This window comes from Podarcis bocagei, assembly GCF_964188305.1.
Source record: "Podarcis bocagei genome assembly, chromosome: 8".
NCBI lineage: Eukaryota > Metazoa > Chordata > Lepidosauria > Squamata > Lacertidae > Podarcis > Podarcis bocagei.
In genome coordinates this window covers 92,392,415-92,416,153 of record NC_138133.1, presented here as the reverse complement: position 1 = coordinate 92,416,153, position 23,739 = coordinate 92,392,415, and the positions used below count along the sequence as shown (strand labels likewise).

General features: G+C 49.8%; 2 protein-coding genes across 2 annotated transcripts in view; both read right to left on the bottom strand.

The window, feature by feature from the left end:
* The window catches only part of LOC308593047 (fucolectin-like), a 71,597-nt gene that overhangs the window by 7,137 nt on the left and 40,721 nt on the right, over positions 1-23,739 (bottom strand). The gene's annotated exons all lie outside the window — the stretch shown is intronic.
* Positions 14,142-23,141, bottom strand: LOC308593601 (uncharacterized protein; the record flags this gene model as incomplete). Its single annotated transcript, XM_081206055.1, has 6 exons — positions 14,142-14,387; positions 15,761-16,064; positions 17,345-17,436; positions 19,321-19,504; positions 21,750-21,800; positions 23,093-23,141. 6 exons carry the CDS (start codon positions 23,139-23,141, stop codon positions 14,225-14,227), a joined length of 843 nt encoding a protein of 280 aa, XP_081062181.1. The 3' UTR covers positions 14,142-14,224.

Below are 23,739 nucleotides of genomic sequence, written 5' to 3'. Positions count from 1 at the left end.
TTGGCACTGCCTAGGGTCAAATATTACTTCCTCTTGCAGGTCAGAGTCTGCGCCCAGTTGGAGGGGACAGAGTCTTAGAGTTCTAGGAGTCCAGAAATTGCATTTTTTTGAAGGCAAGTTCCAGTCCCTTGGAGATTTACACTCCTCAGAATATTTAAGCAAGTCTGGATTTGGCTTAAACTAGGTTTAAATGTGTTGTTTAGACATGCTAAGCTGCCCAGTGGTTGTCCTAATTCACCTTCCTGCCTTGTCTTTAAACTCACCTCCTTTTTATTATTTTTTGACCTCATTATTTAAAAAATTCTGGAATGAGAGACTGCTCAACTTAATCAGGGTGCGAGTCCCCTGTGGGTCCATGCAGTCAGTAAAAGAAGGAAGTTCCAGCCAAGTAATTTGGAGCAAAACAGCAGTCAGAAGACCATGATCTTCATTGTTGCGCAACAGGTCCCCCCAGGAGTAAGAACCCCGAGCATGAGGTGACATTGACTTTTAAACCTTCCCTCCTTCCCCCAGAATACACTTTGAGAGGCATCACTGATACATCATCACTACATCACTAGCATGTCACAAATGGGGGGGGGGGTAAACAAGTCCAACATGAGGTCACTTTCTCAGACCCCTTTCCCAACACCTCTTAAGTCCCCATCACCGAAAGAACAATAAAACTCTTGATACCTTCTTGGTGGGGGCCATGTTTGTGCTCTCAGGCTTGGGGAATTATGGTGGGACGCCCTGTTCCTGCTGCCTGCATGGCTTCCCGCTTCTTGGTTCATGGAGGGAGGTGGAGCCAAATTTCTTTAAGGGTTAAAATGGTGTTGGAATGAGGAGAGCCAGTTAAAGTATGGATTTTCTACGAATTTATAAAGCTAGGTATCTTCCCTGAGCTGTCAAGTCAAAAGGATACATCCAGGCATGATATTTGTAACATTGTAACAACTTTAAAGATGTGGCCCCCCCCCGTCATTTCCATAACAAAGTGAACTTGCCTTCTGCCTGTTCCTCAGCATCCCATTGCAGGATGAGTGCCTCCTTCCTCCTGCCATTTTGCCTCCCCGAGGAAGGAGACCCCCCAGAGCTGAGTGCCACAGCCGCTGCCCACCGAGGTCTATGCTGGGAAGAGGGAGAGGCCACCTTTATAGCCAGGCAGCTGACAGGTGCCTTTGTGACATCATAGACAGCCCCCAGCCAATGGGAGCAGCTGTGGACGCGTCACCATAACCTCTTTGGGCATCGCAACTGGGGCTGCACCTCAGCACCAATGGACCGTTTGTTCACTTACTAATAAAAAGTCATAAATTGGTCTAAGCCACCCTGAGCAATGCAAGAGTCCTGGAAGGACAGGGATATATGCTTTTCTAAATAAATATAACCTCCCCAGGAAATATCCCCATATCTCCCCACACCCAGCATCCTTGGAATTCTCGTTTGACGTGCTCCCTGTTGCCAGGCAGACCACCATCTTCTGATCTGGATTAAATAATTTATTTCTGTTTAATGGTGAACCTAACCCCCTGACAGCACACACCTATACATTTAATGGCACATTTAAAGCTCCTTTAATGGGACGCGGGTGGCGCTGTGGTCTAACCACTGAGCCTCTTGGGCTTGCCGATCAAAAGGTCAGTGGTTCGAATCCCCGTGATGGGGTGAGCTCCCGTTGCTCAGTGACTTATTTCTTTGTCTGTTGGTTATTAAAAACACTGTTAGTCCCCCCCCCCAATGCTCAGGTGGGGGAGATGTTTGGCCCAGCTGCTCAGGGTGTCTTCACACCCACCCCACTGGGAACCCAACACGTCCTCCTGGGACAAATCCTGCCACTCACACCACATCCTGGCTGTCGCCGTGGGGCGCAGGGCAGAGGGGGGGCCCCAAAGAGTGTGAGGCCCTCCCACCTGACACTGCCCACCAGTGGGGACAGGAAAGAGGGAGGTGGATTTGGGAGGCATGGAATCAAAAGTGCCCAGCGGAAGCCGTGACCCACAGGAACATGTATTTATGCCCTAGTGTGGACACAGCAGCCATGTCACATTGCCTGTTGGGCACCTTTGGACAGAGTTAACAGAGAGCTTGTCCACTGCAGATTTGAAGCGGCTGATGTCTCATTGTGCAGCATCCAGACAACATCCTCCTCATCCAAGTGGCAGCCCAGAGCTCCCCACACCAGAATTGTTATAGGAATCCCAGGGTCTCATATATATCAATCATATGTTTTCTATCTTCTACCTAAAATACACAAACCAGGAAATCCAGGACGCCCCATCATTTCAGGTATTGGCACTATTACAGTGGGTGTCTCCGGTTATATGGACTCTGTTCTGAAACCATATGCCATCAGTGCTCCCAGCTATGTACGTGACACCACAGATTTTCTGAGGAAAATACAATCTTTAAATAACCTTCCCAACAATACTATACTAGTTACTATGGACGTGGAATCCCTGTATACCAACATCCCACACAACGATGGTTTACAAGCTATAAGGAACACCATTTCAGATAAAACCACAGCGGACCTTGCCACCAAACTCTGCCAATTTGTCCTTACCCACAACAACTTCAAATTCGGTGATGACCTGTTCCTTCAGATCAGCGGCACAGCAATGGGCACCCGCATGGCCCCACAGTATGCCAACATCTTCATGGCAGATTTAGAACAACGTTTCCTAAACTCCCACCCACTCAAACCTCTCTTGTACCTGCGATACATTGATGATATTTTTATCATCTGGACACATGGTCAACAGACCCTGGACACCTTTCACCAGAAATTCAATGATTTTCACCCCACAATCAACCTTACAATGAATAATTCTATGCAAGAAATACATTTTTTGGACACTACTATAAAAATACAGGATGGACGCATAGACACCACCTTATACCGTAAACCAACTGACCGACAAACATATCTACATGCCTCTAGCTACCATCCCAAACATACCAAACAGTCCATTGTATATAGCCAGGCACTACGTTACAGCCGCATCTGTTCCAATTCTACAGACAGAGACTCTCACCTTAGAGATCTACAGCAAACCTTTTCAGAACTAAAATACCCAGCAGATGAAGTTAGACAACAGATCAACAGAGCCAGACTGATACCCAGAGAGAACTTGCTGCAAGACAGACCCAAAAAAGAAAATAACAGAACACCACTAGTCATCACATACAGCTCCCAAGTTAAAACAGTTCAACGCATCATCAGAGATCTACAACCTCTCCTGGACAATGACAGTTCTCTTTCTCAAGCTCTGGGAGGAAGACCTTTCATTGCCTACAGACAGCCACCCAATCTTAAACAACTCCTAACCCACAATAATACTACAACCAGACTTAACACGGACACTGGCACCAGAGCCTGCAATAAACCCAGATGCCAACTTTGCTGCCACATACACCCGGACAACACCATTACTGGCCCCAACAACATCACACATACCATCTCGGGACTATTTAATTGCTCATCGTCTAACATTGTGTATGCCATCAAATGCCAACAGTGTCCTTCAGCTCTCTATATTGGACAAACAGGCCAAACCTTACGCCAAAGAATAAACGGACATAAATCTGACATCAAGAATCACAGAACAGAGAAACCAGTAGGAGAACACTTCAATCTCCCAGGACATTCTATACAAGATCTCAAAGTAGCTGTTTTACTACAAAGGAATTTCAGAAATAGACTGGAAAGAGAAGCTGCTGAATTGCAACTCATTACCAAACTTAAAACAATGGAGAGACCTGGTCTGAACAGAGACATTGGATTCTTATCTCATTATACATGACTAAACCATTTCTCACCTTCCCACCCCTTGCCTTTTCCTGTAAGACCTATTACAGTCGTTAAGAGTCGTCAACAGGCTCATCAGGCTCATCTCAGCTATCTGCCAATCTCCGATTCCCACCACCCTTCTGAGTAATACCCCTCCCCACCTTCTCTATATATAGAAGGATCTGGCAACTTCTGTTTCAGTGTATCTGAAGAAGTGTGCATGCACACGAAAGCTTATACCAAGAACTAACTTAGTTGGTCTTTAAGGTGCTACAGGAAGGAATTTTTTTTATTTTGAATATGTTTTTGACTACAGCTCTCATCTCATTTTTTTCGTTTTTCATTTTTCATTTGTATGCCGCCTTTCCACAGTTGCAAAACAAGGCTCAAGGTGGCTTTCAGCATAACAAGATCTACAGAATTACAAAAGTCGTAAACATCGGCCTCAGCCAGGATGATTTCAGTATGCCTGTTAGCCCACCTCTTCAGCGCCTGCAGGGGCTGGGCGACCGGAATTCCTTCTCTGACCCTCCGATCAGAGGAACATAGGAACACCAACGAGGAGCAGGTCCTGTGGCTGTGGACTCACAGCTGCTCATGTTTGCACCCAAACTCAGCAGAGTCAACAGAAGCAAAGCTGTGGAGGTTTTGCAGCATACCTAATTTATTTCTGCAATTACTCAAATAAAAGAACATAACAAACATGGAGGAGATCCTTTTTTAAAAAATAAATAAATAATTTTTATTGGTTTTTCACCTTTTATGAATACATAACACACACAGAAAAGACAAAAGACGAAAACATGTATAATTTCAGAAAATCCTACTTTCTTAACCTTGTTCCTTAACTTCCCCCCACCCCCCTTCATGCATCCCAATTCCCATAATTATGTCAGCAAATTGGTATTTCTCCTCTTAACCATCTTAATATTACCTCTTTTATTAAAGAAAAAAAAGTTTTTCTAAGTTGGACTCAAATTCCCTTCCATCGATTTCCCATTTTGTCTTAGATAAAAGTCAAATTAACTAAACCCAAAAGTCCTGAGTGTTTTTAACGTTCTATTCTTCCCTCCCTCCCATCCCCGGTTTTCGTCCCTTCCCCAATACATGTCCAAAATAACAGTTCTTAGCCTGGATTCCTCACGTCCGAGGCTTTCAAGTCTCTTTCAGTCCCTCTCCGCCGGTCTTGTTGGTAGTCCTTTATATTGGTCGTCGAATCTCGAAGGAGTTCTGTCCCCATCAAACCAGGTTCTCTTCCCACAAGGACATTTGAAAACAACTGCTGCAAAAGTTCCTCAGGCCATGCATCTTCAGAGTCAGAGTGAAGGCCCCAATCATATTTCTTCTTTATTTTGAGTTCCTGTATTCCATATACTCCCCGGGCCTCCTCCTTCGTCTTTTGCATCTTTCGCAGATTTGTAGTCAATGTAATCCAAAAGTCTCCTTGCTTATATTCCACTGGTGTAAGCTTCTGGTTGGTACTTTCCATCTTTGCTTTCTCTTCTCCTTGTTTAATCTCCTCCACTTCTTGAGTTATCATTTCCGATTCAGCTGCAGATCCTTTCTCATTCAGGTCCTCAATACATTCAGCAGAGCTGCTTGTTCCAGAAGTCAAGGTCATGAGTTGTTTATTCATAGCCAGACTCTGCTCTTGTAAGATTCCCACCAAATGAAACATTCTTTCAATTTCCACTAGTAACTTTCCATCCACAGCCATTGTAATGTCACAGAGTTCCCCCTAGAGGGAATCTGGTTACTTAATAATCTTTCTCCAATAATCCTCTGACTTGTTGTTGTTACTTTGTTTCCAACAATTTTAGTTCAATTTTAATTGATTTTAATCCAGAGGGATCTTAGATGACAATTTTTCAACTTTAAACTGTCCGTTTGACAGCTTTAACAGCTGTCAAACTCCGCATTCCTCTTCCACAAGCTCAAATACAGGACGCTCCCGGGCCCGGGAGGGGGGGTTACATACAACAGAAAAAAAGCTTCTAAAATTCCACTCTTTCACTCCAGCTCAAAATTTCTTTTTGCCAAATCTTGGAAGTTAATGTCCTTTTTAACTCACCCCACAAAGGGTAGGCTCTCCAGCTTAGTTCTTCTATAGTTGCTTTAGATCATCTGCAAGAGGGGGGGTGCGGACTTCCTTTTAGCACACCCCCCGGTTGTCTCGAATTCACAGGAAAATATTCTTAAAGTCCAATTTCATCTTACTCACGGGTTATTCTTTTTTCAGTCCGAATTTCAAGGAAGGAAGTCAGCGCTCTCCAGTCATGGCTCGCGGCTCCGCTCAACCGAGGTAGCGATCGACTCTCAGCGCCACGCCACCCTCCGTACCCTCTCCGCAGCCTTTAAAAAGGCTCTTCGTGGGTCGGGGGGGCGCTTAAGGCGCCCACCGAGTCTTCTAGTCCGCAGGCTTCAGCGCCTGCGGTTTCTAAGGGTCCCCGCGTAGCCGGCGCGGCAAGACCCGTCCTCAGTTGAGCCGATTCCCTCCGCAGCTCGGAGGGAATCCGCCATTTCCAGATCGCGCCAACCCGGAAGTCCTCAAACATGGAGGAGATCCTGCCTCCTTGCCAGAAAAAGCACAACAGTACCAAGGACGGAAGTCTCGAAGAGTGGCTTCCACCCCTTCCTTTCTCACAGTATGAAAGTAGACAATAGGATCAGGTGATCCTTTGCAATGGGAGGGATGAAAATACTGACAGATGACCCCCTAGGAATTTATAGAATTTAATGCCCTAAACGGCCACAGCCCTGTATACCTGAAGGAAGAAGAGTTTGGATTTCTCCCTGCTGCTTCCGGAATCCATTTCTTCTCTGTGTTTTGCTTTTAAGACACCGCTGATGTAAAAAATCCATTCCCTCCATTGGTTTCCTGAACCACAACCACCATGGTGCACAGGTGTTCCTGAGGGATCTCTTAGCCAATTATTGACTTTGAAAGAAGGAATTGCCATCTTCCTGAAGGGTTCTAAACTTCTGCCAAGCTTCATGATAAAGCTTGAGGAAATGTCAAATAAAAACCAAGACATTAATTGTATGTAATCTGCTGTGGTATTTCCTCACCTTCACTATCAAGAATGCTGAGGTGCAATCGCTTCAAGGATTTCTGGTTAATAATAATAATAATAATAATAATAATAATAATAATAATAATAATTTTATTATTTATACCCTGCCCATCCGGCTGGGTTCCCCCAGCCAACCTGGGGAATGATGTGCACAGGTGGGATTTCTACATCCATGTCCTCTTAATGCAGGGGTCCTCAAACTTTTTAAACAGGGGGCCGGTTCACTGTCCCTCAGAGACTGTTGGGGGCCAGATGACAGTTTGAAAAAAATATGAACGAATTCCTATGCACACTACACATATTTTATTTGTGGTGGAAAAACAATATAATATTTAAAATTTTAATCAACATAAATTTATAAGTATTTCAATAGGAAGTATGGGCCTGCTTTTGGCTAATGAGATGGTCAATATCCGGTTCCATATTTGTCACTGCTAGTCATAGTGAGGGATGCAAGCGGCTTTGGGCTCATTCCACAAGCTCATTACAAGAAAACAGTCATGAAGAAAGAGGTTTGCTTTTCCACCTCCTCCCTCTCCTTTTTCCTTTAGTGCTGTATCTTCCCCACTGTAAGCCTGAGAAGCCCAACTCTGCTGGTTTTCTGCGAAAAGCTAAAACAGCCCATACTGAGCCCTTCCCAAGAATGACAACCCACCATCAGTCCTGATTAAATGGGCACAAGATGTAGGTCACAACATTATGATGGAAGATTGGGGGAAATTATGGAAAACTGATTTAAAATTTACAGATTGTTCCATGTTGAAGGAGAATTACATGAAGATGATGTACAGATGGTACACGATACCAGTGCAGTTAGGGAAAATGTACAAAACTAGTTCAAATATATGTTGGAAGTGTAAGGAAAAGGAGGGGACATTTTATCATATGTGGTGGGATTGTAATGTACCGTATTTTTTGCACTATAGGACGCACTTTTTCCCCTCCAAAAATGAAGGGGAAATGTGTGTGCGTCCTATGGTGCGAATGCAGGCTTTCGCTGAAGCCTGGAGAGCGAGAGGGGTCGGTGCGCACCGACCCCTCTCGCTCTCCAGGCTTCAGGAGAGCCCCACCGCCAGCCCCACAAACTCGGGGGACAGCGGCAGGGGCGCAGCGTGCCTTTGCCGCTGTCCCCCGACTTGGTTAGAAGGCTGGCGGGGGGGGGGGAGCCTGCTCCTCCCCCTCGCCAGCCCCGCAAACTCGGGAGACAGCGGGAGAGGCGCAGCGCGCCATTCCCGCTGTCCCCCGACTTGGCTAGAAGGCTGGCGGGGGGAGAAGCCTGCTCCGCCCCATCGCCAGCCCCGCAAACTCGGGAGACAGCGGGAGAGGCGCAGCGCGCCTTTGCCGCTGTCCCCCGACTTGTCTAGAAGGCTGGCGGGGGGAGAAGCCTGCTCCTCCCCGTCGCCAGCCCCGCAAACTCGGGAGACAGCGGGAGAGGCGCAGCGCGCCTTTGCCGCTGTCCCCCGACTTGTCTAGAAGGCTGGCGGGGGGAGAAGCCTGCTCCTCCCCGTCGCCAGCCCCGCAAACTCGGGGGACAGCGGCAGGGGCGCAGCGCGCCTTTGCCGCTGTCCCCCGACTTGGCTAGAAGGCTGGCGGGGGGAGAAGCCTGCTCCTCCCCGTCGCCAGCCCCGCAAACTCGGGGGATAGCGGCAGGGGCGCAGCGCGCCTTTGCCGCTGTCTCCCGACTTGGCTAGAAGGCTGGCGGGGGGAGAAGCCTGCTCCTCCCCGTCGCCAGCCCTGCAAACTCGGGGGACAGCGGCAGGGGCGCAGCGCGCCTTTGCCGCTGTCCCCCGACTTGTCTAGAAGGCTGGCGGGGGGAGAAGCCTGCTCCTCCCCGTCGCCAGCCCCGCAAACTCGGGAGACAGCGGCAGGGGCGCAGCGCGCCTTTGCCGCTGTCCCCCGACTTGGCTAGAAGGCTGGCGGGGGGAGAAGCCTGCTCCTCCCCGTCGCCAGCCCCGCAAACTCGGGAGACAGCGGCAGGGGCGCAGCGCGCCTTTGCCGCTGTCCCCCGACTTGGCTAGAAGGCTGGCGGGGGGAGAAGCCTGCTCCTCCCCGTCGCCAGCCCCGCAAACTCGGGAGACAGCGGCAGGGGCGCAGCGCGCCTTTGCCGCTGTCCCCCGACTTGGCTAGAAGGCTGGCGGGGGGAGAAGCCTGCTCCTCCCCGTCGCCAGCCCCGCAAACTCGGGGGATAGCGGCAGGGGCGCAGCGCGCCTTTGCCGCTGTCTCCCGACTTGGCTAGAAGGCTGGCGGGGGGAGAAGCCTGCTCCTCCCCGTCGCCAGCCCTGCAAACTCGGGGGACAGCGGCAGGGGCGCAGCGCGCCTTTGCCGCTGTCCCCCGACTTGTCTAGAAGGCTGGCGGGGGGAGAAGCCTGCTCCTCCCCGTCGCCAGCCCCGCAAACTCGGGAGACAGCGGCAGGGGCGCAGCGCGCCTTTGCCGCTGTCCCCCGACTTGGCTAGAAGGCTGGCGGGGGGAGAAGCCTGCTCCTCCCCGTCGCCAGCCCCGCAAACTCGGGAGACAGCGGCAGGGGCGCAGCGCGCCTTTGCCGCTGTCCCCCGACTTGGCTAGAAGGCTGGCGGGGGGAGAAGCCTGCTCCTCCCCGTCGCCAGCCCCGCAAACTCGGGAGACAGCGGCAGGGGCGCAGCGCGCCTTTGCCGCTGTCCCCCGACTTGGCTAGAAGGCTGGCGGGGGGAGAAGCCTGCTCCTCCCCATCGCCAGCCCCGCAAACTCGGGAGACAGCGGGAGAGGCGCAGCGCGCCTTTGCCGCTGTCCCCCGACTTGTCTAGAAGGCTGGCGGGGGGAGAAGCCTGCTCCTCCCCGTCGCCAGCCCCGCAAACTCGGGAGACAGCGGGAGAGGCGCAGCGCGCCTTTGCCGCAGTCCCCCGACTTGTCTAGAAGGCTGGCGGGGGGAGAAGCCTGCTCCTCCCCGTCGCCAGCCCCGCAAACTCGGGGGATAGCGGCAGGGGCGCAGCGCGCCTTTGCCGCTGTCTCCCGACTTGGCTAGAAGGCTGGCGGGGGGAGAAGCCTGCTCCTCCCCGTCGCCAGCCCTGCAAACTCGGGGGACAGCGGCAGGGGCGCAGCGCGCCTTTGCCGCTGTCCCCCGACTTGTCTAGAAGGCTGGCGGGGGGAGAAGCCTGCTCCTCCCCGTCGCCAGCCCCGCAAACTCGGGGGACAGCGGCAGGGGCGCAGCGCGCCTTTGCCGCTGTCCCCCGACTTGGTTAGAAGGCTGGGGGGGGGGAGCCTGGTTTTGCGGGAGGCGGGGGAATCCCCCCGCCTCCCAGGAAAGCCAGGAGAAGCCGTGCAGCCCTTTTAAAAGGCGCGTGGCTTCTGCCGGTTTTGCGGGAGGTGGGGGAATCCCCCCGCCTCCCAGGAAAGCCAGGAGAAGCCGTGCAGCCCTTTTAAAAGGCGCGTGGCTTCTGCCGGTTTTGCGGGAGGTGGGGGAATCCCCCCGCCTCCCAGGAAAGCCAGGAGAAGCCATGCAGCCCTTTTAAAAGGCGCGCGGCTTCTGCCGGTTTTGCGGGAGGTGGGGGAATCCCCCCGCCTCCCAGGAAAGCCAGGAGAAGCCATGCAGCCCTTTTAAAAGGCGCGTGGCTTCTGCCGGTTTCGCGGGAGGTGGGGGAATCCCCCGCCTCCCAGGAAAGCCAGGAGAAGCCGTGATCTCTTTAAAGGGTTTGCACGGCTTCTGCGGGCTTTGGGGAGAGGTGAGGGAATCCCCCCACCTCCCAGTGAAGCCAGGAAAGCCCTGTGCAGCCCCTCCGCCAAGGAGAGGCTGCACGGGGCTAAAGGGGAAGCCAAAACAGCGAGCGGGATCCATCCCGCTCGCTGCCTTGGCTTGATCCATAGCTGCACGCAACCCCTCCGGCAGGGAGAGGTTGTGTGCAGCCTGTACGCTGCTCTTTGGGGCTGCGGGGGGGAAAAAGACTTTTTTTCTTGAATTCCCCCCCTAAAAACTGGGTGCGCCCTATGGTCCGGTGCGCCCTATGGTGCGAAAAATACGGTAATTTAAAAAAATTGGGAAATGATATACAATGAATTGAAGAAAATGTTCCATCTAACATTTGTTAAAAAACCTGAAGCATTTTTGTTAGGGATTGTAGGGAAATACCTACCAAAAAAACTGAAAAACATCTTCATGTATGCGACAACGGCCCAAGAGTCCTAATAGCACAAGGATGGAAGACTGAAGAAACCCCAACTAAAGAATCATGGCAAGAAAAACTGATGGACTATGCAGAACTGGCAAAATTGACATATAAGCTATGGGACAAGGATAACCGTGACTTTAAAGATGAATGGGAACCTTTCACAAAGTATTTGAAGAGGCAACAAAGTGAATTGGAGTCCTTGGCAGGTTTTGAATAAACATTCACAAGCTTTTTATTGACAATAATCAGTTAAATAATTTAAGGATTTATACAACGTTGTTACATGCAGAGGACAGCATTCACAGAGAAATCAAACACTGGAACTGAGGGAAGCTGGGGTGGGTGGGTTTTGTGGGGGGTGGGGTGGGGGGAGGGAGGAAAATGGGGAAAAAGAATTAAGGATGATATGTTTTTGGATAATATGTTTTCTTTAAATCTTCAATAAAAATCATACAAAGAAGAAGAAGAGGACAATCCACCAACTAGACCTGCCTAGCTAGAACCCAAAATCCAGCCAGCAAACAAAGCCTCCCTTCAGCATCCCGGCCCTTACTCCAGGGAAGCAGAACCAGTGGCCCTCAGGCAGCTCTCAGACTCAATCTCCCATCAGGTTGTGCTGGCCGGGGCTGATGGGGGTTGTAGTCCATGAGCAGTCTGAGGAGCCCACAGGCTTCCCACGGGGAGGGGGGATTCAGGACAGGGATGGCTCCTCCCACCAGCCCCAGCCAGTGAGGCTTGTGCTCCAGGGCGATGCGAGTTCGAGTCTCACCAGAGCTGGGGGCGGAGGAGGACTTCTCTCTCTCTGCTCCCTTCCCGGGCGCCTTTGCAAGGTGGGCGGCCTGGGGCTGCAGGAGACATGTTGGCCCCCCTGGCGAGGCTCGGTTCCTTCACTCCAGGGTCCTGTGGGAGGCTGCCCCTTGCCAGCTCGCAGGCGGAAGTCCAACAGGTGCAGCTCCCCTCCTCCTGCCCCTACTCACGGGGACGCCCTTCCTGCGAGTGCATCCGGATCCAGTGGTCGCTGATTTTGAAGATGACGAGCGGGTGCAGGGCTACTGACACACTCCCCGTCACGCCCAACACCATCATCGCCGCTGCCGCTGCTGTAAACTGAGAAATCTGAGGGCTCCCTTAGACCAAAAAAAACCAGGACACCAGCCAGGAATACCAGAGCAAAACAGCAGCCAGTTGGCTTGGTCTTGATTGAAGACTGTCACCACAGGACTCCCACCTGCCACCAGGTGGAACAAGATGGAAGCCCTGAACAAAAGAAGACCCCAACTTTTATCAGCTACTAATCCCTCATGCTACACCCCTAAGACTACATCATGACCACATCATTGACACGTCACAAAGAGGAGGGGTTCAGGGAGGAGTTGTGGTGGTAACCTGAGTGTCTTGTCACCTGTCCAGTTCCTCCTTTCCCCCTCCCCATGAGTACTTTCCAGAGGACAAAGGGGAGTTTGCAGTTTCCTGTCCCCAGAGGGAAGGGCTGGTCACTGTCCTTTGTTCCAGTCCCTGCTGAATCCACTCCCATTTGCACGTCCTTTGTGAGTGTGATGGTCTTCTGTCTAGGACCATCAAGGTTGGCATGCCAACTGGGCAGGTTTCCTGTGGACGTGTTGGTACCCTCGAGAGATTATGGCTGCCTTGTATCAAACCTTCACCATTTTGTAGTCCTTCCTTCGTGGTGTAAAATAAAAGTGGAACTGTACAGCTCCGATGTACGGGTGATTTTCTATGAATTTATAACAGAAGCGTCACGTATGTCGTGTGTGAGTGTGTGTGTCGAGTTTGTACAAACTGAATGATGGGGGGTGGGTTTCCTGCAACACTGCAGAGACCGAGGGAGTGTGAGGACTAAGGGAGGAGGCCCGGGGTCCCTGCCCTTCCCCTCCACCCCCCCCCCAGTCAGGCACCCCCCCACTGCCTCCCATGCTTATCTGCCACATCCACCTCCATGCTGGCCCCACTGCTGCTCCTGGCTGGTCAAGAACCGCCTCTGGGAGCAGCCACCATCTTGGCCATGTACGTCCCATCACACGCGCCGTAGAAAAACCTCCCCAACTGACAAGGGGCGCATGTGCGTCGGGAGTGAGGCCAAAGACATACGAATAAGGTAGAGAGGTGGAACCTCTGGGCTCTGCGAGGATTTTCCCTGGGCCTGGGGGGAGCCTGCCTCCCTGCCTCTTGTGCCCGAAGGTGCTGGGTGGCGGTGGTGGAGGCAATTGCCAGGCAGGCCGGGTTCAGGACCCTGGAGGGCCGGATCTGGCCCGCGGACCGTAGTTCGAGGACCTCTGTCTTAGTGTGTAGCATTCCCAAAGCAAGGAAGGATTGGACTCTGATTAATAGAATACACAGGAGGCTTGACCAGCAAGACTCTGGGAGGGGTGCCAATAATAATAATTCATCTCCACCCTCCGGCCCAGGTCGTTTTATTCACAAAAGAACTTTTTACACAGTGTTCGTAAGAACCAATCAGATTTCCTCTGAACATCTCAAGAAAACCCCACATGGGACAAAGTCAGATCAGAAGCAATTCTTTTAACTACAAAGAAAAGATTTCCTACTTGAGCATGCATAGTTCAGAGTAAATAAAATAGGAAGCAAGGAGGAATGCTTTTAGGAAACTCTGGAGGTCGTAAACAGCAGTAAACAGGAAGGGCAGGATGGCAGTATTTACCATCTTTGTGAACTCTCTTCCTGGCCCTAAGATTAACAAAACTAACAATAATTACATCAAAGAAGCTGCTTACTAGCTTTAGGACCCAGGATGCCTGATGAACAACTGGCCTGTGTTTAGAATGCTGATACGTGCCTGTCGGGCATAGGACAGAGACGCAGAGGCATGGATTGATCAGAAATCATATCAAAATGTCTCAACCCCAGTCAACACAATGCTTTCATTGCTGACACAATTGGCTTGCTCCATATTTTTTATAATTCCTCATAGCAATCCCACCTGATCACTACATTAGTGCATAATTCTCTGGCCTTCTTCGTCGTGCAACTAGTTCTCTTTGTGAGGGATCCCTGGCAAATAGGACTTGCAGTCTCCACAAGGCGTCACTTGGCCTCCTCTATGGCTCTGCTCTCTGGCACAGGCAAAACCACAGACCCCCTTGGTTCTGACCAACAAATCGGAGAGACGAAAGAAGGCTGCTCAAATGATGTTTATTGGACAACGAACACCGATTCCATCAGTTCTGCCCATGCCCCTTTCCGCGTGACACATGGCTGGTTATCCCTGAGACTCATCCTCCAACTTTGTTCCATAGACTTCTACCTCACACAAGGTCAGGATAGCTAGTCCATAGTGGTTCACGCTCACATAGCGACCCTTCATCCCTTGGCAATTGATGGTGCTGATGGAGCCAAGGCCATCATCTGTGATGGTTCCACAACTACAGAGAGAAATGGGAGGTCAACCTTGGGGTGGAAACAATTCAGAATGACTCCGTCTACCCTCTGAGGTATTTCCATGGCTGCGGGAGCCCCTGGCTCACTAACAGTACATGTGAAAAGGATCTAGGGGTCTTGGTGGACCACAAACTGAACATGAGTCAAGAGTGTGATGCAGCAGCAAAAAAAGCCAATGCTCTTCTAGGCTGCATCAACAGAAGTCTAGTGTCCAGATCAAGGGAAATAATAGTACCCCTCTATTCTGCCTTAGTCAGAACATGCCTGGAGTCCTGTGTCCAGTTCTGGGCACCACAGTCTCAGAAGGATGTTGACAAGCTGGAAGGTTTGCAGAGGAGGGTGTGGCATCACACAGGGTCCCCGGACATTTGACGGTCTCTTGATCCCTGTGCCACCACTATGATCACTACCCCGCTGCCACCAACCCGTTTCTGTCGGGTACACACTGAGTCCAGACAGTTGTTAACATTAAAACAAATAATCAAGTTTATTTTATAAGCCTTAACAGGTTTATGGTTTCAGATAATTTTTCTTGTCAGTTTCTTATCCTTAGTTTCTATACTGGCCTATACCTTCCCAATAACTTCTAACTGATTATCCCAACTGTCTATCTGACTCCTCCTAACAGTTTCGCTCACTCTCACCTCAAAACTAGACCAACCCACAGACTTGTCTTCCCTCTTCCTTCTCCAACTCCCAACTGACTTCCAAACAACTCCAACTCTAACTCTAACTCCTCCTCTTGGGTTCCCACTGGCCAATCACTTCACACTCATTTAACCCTTTCCTTATGACCCACCTAGGAGGGCAAACGCCACAAAGGGCAACCAAGATGATCAAGGGTCTGGAAACCAAGCCTTAGGAAGCACAGTTGAAGGACCTGGGTACGTTTAGCCTGGAAAAGAGGTGACTGAGAGGAGATATGATAGCCATCTTCCAATATCTTAGGGCTGTCACATGGAGGAGGGAACATGCTTGTTCACTCTCAAGGATAGGATTCAAACCAAAGGGGAGTCCAAGGGGAAGTCATGGCTTCATGCTTGATGAAGAAGGCAAGAGTGTCAGGGAAGAGGGAGAGTGAAAGAAGAGGGAGGGGAGGAAAGATGAGAAGTTCAGTCTTGGACTTATTGAACTTGAGACATCAGTGAAGCATCCAAGTGGAGAAATCAGAGAGGTCATTCCACACAGAAGCAGGTCTTGAAATATGGGCAGAATCCACTACCCCCTGCTCCCCCCCCCGATTGGGAATAGAACAAAGGAGCTACAAGTGAACGAATCTGCAGGCGGTCTTGAGAGTGTCTCCTGGGATGCCTTGGCTGAAGGACAAGTAGGGAGGGGAGGGGCAACGGGAACTTACAGGGGGTTGAACTTGCCCTGGTCAATCACGTGGTCTCCCACACGGATCTGGGCTCCCAGGAGTCTCTCGCTGCAGCAGTCTGCACGGTTTTTCACCACCACAGAGGAGATAGCATACCGGTCGTCCAATTCCACATGCCACCATGGTCCATATTCTTTATGGGTGTGGGTGCAGGAGGCATGACCGAAGACCCCGTCAGAGTTCCCATCGACAGCTTTGCCGGCTGCCGGATCGCTTGGATGGGGGTTAGTGGAGGACTGACAGGCTGGGCGGCCTCTGGCCAAGTTGCGAGGTGGAGCAACAGCTTAATGGAAAGAAGACAGGGCAGAAGAAGGAGGAGAAGAGGAAGAAGAAGGAGAAGAGTTTCAATTTGACATCCCGCCTTTCACTCCCTTTAAGGAGTCTCAGAGCGGCTCACATTCTCCTTTCCCTTCCTCCCCCACAACAAACACTCTGTGAGGTGAGTGGGGCTGAGAGACTTCAGAGAAGTGTGACTGGCCCAAGGTCACCCAGCAGCTGCAAGTGGAGGAGCGGGGAAGCGAACCCGGTTCACCAGATTACGAGTCCACCGCTCTTAACCATTACACCACGCTGGCTCTGCAAGTAAGGGAGCAGTAAGAACACAAGAATAGTCCTGACGCAGCAGGATGAGGCCAAAAGGGCCCATCTAGTCCATCATCCTGTTCTCCCAGTCACCACCCATATTAAGAACTAGCAGTTAACCTACAGATAACAGCAGTGCCAATAAATGTCATTCTGTTTTACAAAATTTATATTGCATTTGCCAGTCATAAATCCTCCGAGTGGTTTGCAGTCATCATACTCATCCTGGCCAGAATGAGACTTTGTGGGCGATCAGTTTCCAGGTCCAGAAGTTGGGGGCTTCCCCATTGCCAGATGAGATTGCGAACCCTCAGAAGGATGAGGTGCAGAGTTTTGGGGGGATCCTAGATCCATCTTTCTTAATGGAGCTTCAGATTACCTCTGTGGGCAGAAGCTCCCATTTGCACCAACTCTGCCCTTTCCGGGACAGGAATACTTTGGCCACGGCGATGCATGCGTTGGTAATCTTACAACTGGTCTACTGTAATGCACCTTATGTGGGACGTCCCTTGGGATGGGTTCAGAAGCTGCAGCTGGTGCATGATGCTGCGGCCAAGTTGCTGAGTGGACCTGTGCTGAGGAAGCTGTCAGTTACCTGCCGGGGCATCTTCGAGGACTTGTTTCTAACATGTAAACACCTGAACGACTTGGGACCAGGTGAACTGAAGGAGTTTCAGCCCTGGCATAGACCTGGAGGGTCACCTATTTTTTGGACCAGTGGCTACATTTTGAATTTTGAGAGATTGCTGTGGATGCCAGCCACAACATGGAAATCTTCCTCATTGCTGCTCCCCCCCACCAACTCCTAGGCCACCTACCCATGCATGGAGTAAGGTGACCTCCATGATTTTCACTGTCGGAAACCAGCTTATAGACCATTGTTGGGGGAGGAATAAGAGTGACCTCTGTTCGTGGAGAGGGGCACCGTTTTGCTTGCCCACAGGCGATTACCCCTTTCCATTCCCTTTCCCCCACTCTTACTGGTACTTTCCAGGCCAGGCTCGGAGTTCTGGGCCTCCCCACGCCCTGACAGAAGTACCAGGGGCAGCAGCGAAGTCCAGACGAGGAGCATCCTGCAAGGAGGGAGCAGAGAAGGCAGTGAGGGAAGGCTAGGCTGGAAGCCATGGGGGTCGTGTTCCTCCTTAGCAGCATGTTAACGGAGAAATCTGAGGGCTCCCTTGGACAAAAAACAAGGACACCAGCCAGGAATACCAGGGCAAAACAGCAGCCAGGAGGCTTGGTCTTTATTGAAGACGGTCACGACAGGACTCCCACCTGCCACCAGATGGAAGCCCCAAACAATGGAACCCCCAGACTTTATTGGCTGCTAATCCCCCATGCTACACCCCTAAGACTACAACATAACTACATCACGACTACATCATTGACACATCACAAAGAGGAGGGGTTGAGGGAGGAGTTGTGGTGGTAACCTGAGTGTCTTGTCACCTGTCCGGTTCCTCCTTTTCCCCTCCCCATGATTACATTCCTGAGGACAAAGAGGACTTCACTGTTTCCTGCCCCCAGAGGGAAGGGCTGGTCACTGTCCTTTGTTTCAGTCCGTACTGAATCTACTCCCATTTGCAGGTCCTTTGTGAGTGGAATTATCTTCTCTTTAGGACAAGGTTGGCATGCCAACTGGGTAGGACATGTTGGCTGCCTTGTGTCAAGTCTCCCATCTTTGATAGTCCTTCCCTCATGGTGTAAAATAAAAGTGGAATGGTGCAGATCCGATGTACGGGTGATTTTCTATGAATTTATAACAGAAGCGTCGTGTATGATGTGTGTGTCGTGTTTGTACAAACTGAATGATTGGGGAGGGGGAGGGGTTTCCTGCAACAAGAGCTATTGGGTTGGCCTGGAGAACTCTTCTTCTCCAAAGTGATAGAGGTGCCTGTGGCGTTTGCCCTCCGATGTGTGTGACATTATACTGGGTTCATAGGGAAAAGGGTTAACTAATTGTAAAATGACTAACCAATGGGAACCCAGGGGGTGGAGTTAGCTGTGTATAAGGTTTAAGCCCAGATGGTTTTTGAGTTAGAGTTAGAGTTGGAGTTGTTGAGAAGACAGTCTGGAGTTAGAAGAGACAGGATAAGTCTGTGGGTTGGGCTAGTCTGGTGTGTGTGTGTGTGAGAGAGAGAGAATTTGTTAAGAGGAGTCAGTCAAACAGTTGAGATAATCAGTTAGAAGGTATTAGAAAGGTAAAGGTAAAGGGACCCCTGACCATTAGGTCCAGTCGTGACCAACTCTGGGGTTGCGGTGCTCATCTCGCTTTATTGGCCGAGGGAGCCGGCGTACAGCTTCTGGGTCATGTGACCAGCATGACTAAGCCGCTTCTGGCGAACCAGAGCAGCGCACAGAAATGCCGCTTACCTTCCCGCAGGAGTGGTACCTATTTATCTACTTGCACTTTGACGTGCTTTCGAACTGCTTTCGAACTGCTAGGCTGGCAGGAGCAGGGACCGAGCAACAGGAGCTCACCCCGTCGCAGGGATTTGAACCGCCGACCTTCCGATCGGCAAGCCCAAGAGGCTCAGTGGTTTAACCCACAGCGCCACCCACGTCCCTTAGGAAAGCATAGGCCGGTAAAGAAACTAAAGTTAAGATACTGACAGGAATATTATCTGAGAAACCATAAACTTGTTATTGTTTGTACAATAAAATTTTTTTTGGCTCACTTTTAACAACTGACTGGACTCAGTGTTTTACCAGAGAGTAACTGGCTGGTGGCAGCAGGGAAGCGAGCACAGTGGTGGCACAGGGATCAGTAGACCGATAAACGTCCGGGGACCCTGTGTGATCGCCACAGTGCCTAACCGACGTTTAATGTCAAGAAAAGAAAAGAAAACCACAGTTTTAGATATGCAAATTCTGTGGGGCATTCAGGGTCTAGACTTTCTTTTTTGGGAGGTGTTCTAGGCTTCAATAATCATATCCAGTGGGTTTTCTCGACTTACCTTGCCTCTCTTTCTCGGGATCTGCAGAAGCGTCTGTTGCACAGGTTCTTCTCCCCAAACTGGAACTGAGACTTCCCTGCTTCCAGAGGAGTCCTGCACCTCCAGGTTTTATCCCCTTCCCAATGGACAGTGCTTGCCTGACGTGGCTCAACTTGGCCAATCAGAAAGATGGTGACACCGGGATCTGGGGATCAAGATCAAATTTTGACATCCTTCATCTGAGCTGGGTCTGAGTGGGCTTGTGTGGTTTCTGACTCTCTCCCAAGAGGAAATAACGGCATCTCCTTGGCAGGAGATGATTTTAGAAGAAGACATCCTCATTCCATTTATCCCATTTAGAGATCAGATGGGTGCCAAACTTGAGTACTGATACTGGCAGGTCCCAACCACATCAGCCAAGCTCCAAAATGAACACTTTGTGCGGTCAGCCTTGTGGAGAATGGGTAGGCACTTCTGTGTTGAAATGGCCTCTTCCAGCCCATAGAAACATCTCTGCCTGCCTCCCCCGGAACAAGGTCCAAGTGTAGGCCAGCTGGCAGCAGTCAATTTAAGATTTCCTGAGTCCTTCCACGACTACCAAGTTCTCCTGTCAGGATTATCTCTGATCCGTGCAAGTTGAGTGTCAGAGTGGGAATTAGACCTTCCGTGGCCATGATGCCGAAGTCCTTCCTCAATCCTCCTAATTCTAATTACTGCAAATCACAAATGAGGAGAGTGTTGCTACACTCCTCTTCTGCTTGCGGACTTCTCATGGACAACTGCCACTGAGAGAGCAGGATCCTGGACTAGTAGATCAGACTCCAAGTGTCCCTATTTTCCAGGAACACCACCGATTTAGAAAAGCTGTCCCTGTTTCTGATTTGATCTCAGAATGTCCCGCTTTTCCTTGTTATTGTTGTTGTTGTTTTGTCGCTTAGTTGTGTCCAACTCTTCATGACCCCAACCCCAACCCCTAAACCTAACCCTAACCTTAAACCCTAAACCCTGAACCCTAAACCCTAAAACTGGTTTCCTGAACTTGCTCTCTTGCAATTAGAGGATGGATGGTGGCTAACAGATTGAGGTTGAATCCTGACAAGACAGAAGTACTGTTTTGGGGGGACAGGGGGCAGGCGGATGTGGAGGATTCCCTGGTCCTAAATGGGATCACTGTGCCCCTGAAGGAACAGGTGCGCAGCCTGGGAGTCATTTTGGACTCACAGCTGTCCATGGAGGCGCAGGTCACCTCTGTGTCCAGGGCAGCTGTCTACCAGCTCCATCTGGTACACAGGATGAGACCCTACCTGCCCGCAGACTGTCTCGCCAGAGTGGTGCATGCTCTAGTTATTTCTCGCTTGGACTACTGCAGTGCGCTCTATGTGGGGCTACCGTTGAAGGTGACCCGGAAACTGCAATTATTCAAGAATGCAGCAGCTAGACTGGTGACTGGGAGCGGCTGCCAGGACCACATAACACCGGTCCTGCATTGGCTCCCAGTACGTTTCCAAGCACAATTCAAAGTGTTGGTGCTGACCATTAAAGCCCTAAACGGCCTTGGTCCAGTATATCTGAAGGAGTGTCTTTTTTGTTTGTTTGTATAATATTTATTAATTTTCCAACAATTTAAACACAACACTACAAAAAAGCAAAAAAAAAGAAGACAATGCAATACAATACAAAAACACTAACACATAAAACTAATAAAACAAAAACAAAACCATTTCATTATCTTATCTTTCGTTCACTTGTTTCCACGACCTCCTCACACCTCCCTTTTTGTATTCCACTTCTGTTTATTGTTTCAGCAATTCCTTTCCACCCCCATCTTTCTGCCCTGACACTGAGGTCCAGCTCCGAGGGCCTTCTGGCGGTTCCCTCATTGTGAAAAGTGAGGTTACAGGGAAACAGGCAGAGGGCCTTCTCAGTAGTGGCACCCACCCTGTGGAACACCCTCCCTTCACATGTGAAGGAAATAAGCAGATATCCTATCTTTAAAAGGCAGCCCTTTGGGGGGAAGTTTTTAATATTTAACACTGGATTGTTTTTAACACTCAATTGGGAGCCGCCCAGAGTGGCTGGGGAAACTCAGCCAGATGGGCGGGGTATAAATAAATTATTATTATTATTATTATTATTATTATTATTATTATTATTATTATTATTATTATTATTATTATTATTACCTTCCACCCACCACCAATGGGCTGCAGCAAGAGCCTGTTTCAAAGCCTTTTGCAAATTTGAAGTAATTAAACCTCATTAGCTCAAGAACAGTCATTACCACTCACCCATAGCTCTTCAAGCCATTGTGTCACTTTGACAGCCATGAGGCAATAAAAAACCATTAAAGATAAATAATATGAAGCAAATGCAGCCAGGGTACGTCTTGTTTGGGTTTCTCTGTCAGTGCCCACTCTTGCACTTGCCAGGTCGCTGTGGGCATCACTCACCTGTTCCACACTTGGATGTCACGCTACCATCAAAGAGAAACTGCAGCATAGCTAAGTGGCAAGTGTGGTTAGCACACAGTGGAGAGTTGACCAAAACTGAGTGCAGAGCAACTCTCCCCTCCTGTGGTTTCTGCGAAGAGACGGTGAGAGCAGGCCAGGAGCTCATCTCGTCCAGCATCCTGTTCTCACAGTCGCCGACCAGATGCCTAACCCTGACCCTAATCGTAAAACCCTAACCTTAAACCCTTAACCCCTAACCCCAACCCCAACCCCTATGCCTAACCCCCTAAACCTAAGCCTAAGCCTAGCCCTAATACTTAAACCCTAACCCTTAACCCTTAACCCCTAATCCTAACCCTAATCCTAACCCTAACCCTAATCTTTAAACCCTTAACCCTTAGCCCCTAATCCCTAATCCCTAACCCTAACCCTAATCCTAATCTTTAAACCCTTAACCCTTAGCCCCTAATCCCTAATCCCTAACCCCTAACCCCTAACCCCTAACCCTAATCCTAATCCTAACCCTAATCTTTAAACCGTTAACCCATAGCCCCTAATCCCTAACCCCAACCCCTAACCATAATCCTAACCCTAATCTTTAAACCCTTAACCCTTAGCCCCTAATCCCTAATCCCTAACCCCTAACCCCTAACCCCTAACCCTAACCCTAACCCTAACCCCTAACCCTAATCTTTAAACCCTTAACCCTTAGCCCCTAATCCCTAATCCCTAATCCCTAACCCCTAACCCTAATCCTAACCCTAATCTTTAAACCCTTAACTCTTAGCCCCTAATCCCTAACCCCTAACCCTAATCCTAATCCTAACCCTAATCTTTAAACCGTTAACCCTTAGCCCATAATCCCTAACCCCAACCCCTAACCCTAATCCTAACCCTAATCTTTAAACCCTTAACCCTTAGCCCCTAATCCCTAATCCCTAACCCTAGCCCTAACCCCTAACCCCAACCCCTATGCCTAACCCCCTAAAACTAACCCTAACCCTAATCCTAGCCCTGATACTTAAACCCTTAACCCTTAACCCTTAACCCCTAAAGCTGGTTTCCTGGACTTGCTCTCATACCTTCCACCCACCACCAATGGGCCGGAGCAAGAGCCTGTTTCAAAGCACTTTGCAAATTTGAAGCAATTAAGCCTCATTAGCTGAAGGACAGTCATTACCACTCACCTATAACTCTTCAAGCCATTGTGTCACTTTGACAGCCATGAGGCAATAAAAAAACCATTAAAGATAAATAATATGAACCAAATGCAGCCAGGGTACATCTTGTGTGGGTTTCTCTGTTTTCCTTGCCTCTGCCAGGTCGCTGGAGGCATCACTCACCTGTTCCACACTTGGATGTCACGCTACCATCAAAGAGAAACTGCAGCATAGCTAAGTGGCAAGTGTGGTTAGCACACAGTGGTGAGTTGACCAGTAATTTAAATCCTTCATTGTCTTCTAACAATAAATCAGCATATTTCAACCATTTACTCTCCATAGATTTATGCAATTCTTAATGAAATATGTATTTCATGTACAATGCGTGCACAGTTTTGAATAATGTCATGTAACCTTGTGCCATAAACTAAGCATTCCTGACTCTCTACAAAAATCTGTTCCCTACATTTTGGCAGTAGGATGGTGCGGTCTCATCTTGTTATGAGCATTTGTATGCTTTCACAAGCAAATCCCATGTGAAGGCAACAAAATGATTGTGTGAATGTGAATGCAAAAAAGAAAGGTTATGTGATGCAACTTTGCTGTATAATGCTGCATGTGTGTGAAAGGTAATGTACTTAGCTCTGGGTAGCAGAGAATGGAGAGATTTACAAATGTGTGTGAGAGAGAGATAGTCCAGAGATGTCCTCCTATTAGGCTGCAATGGATTGTAATGGATTGCTTTGAAGTCATTTCAGCACCAGGTGGGGGTGGGAATTCACCCTAAGTCCCCCCCCCCAGTCCCGTCCTGTATTTTGCAAGAGCAAAGG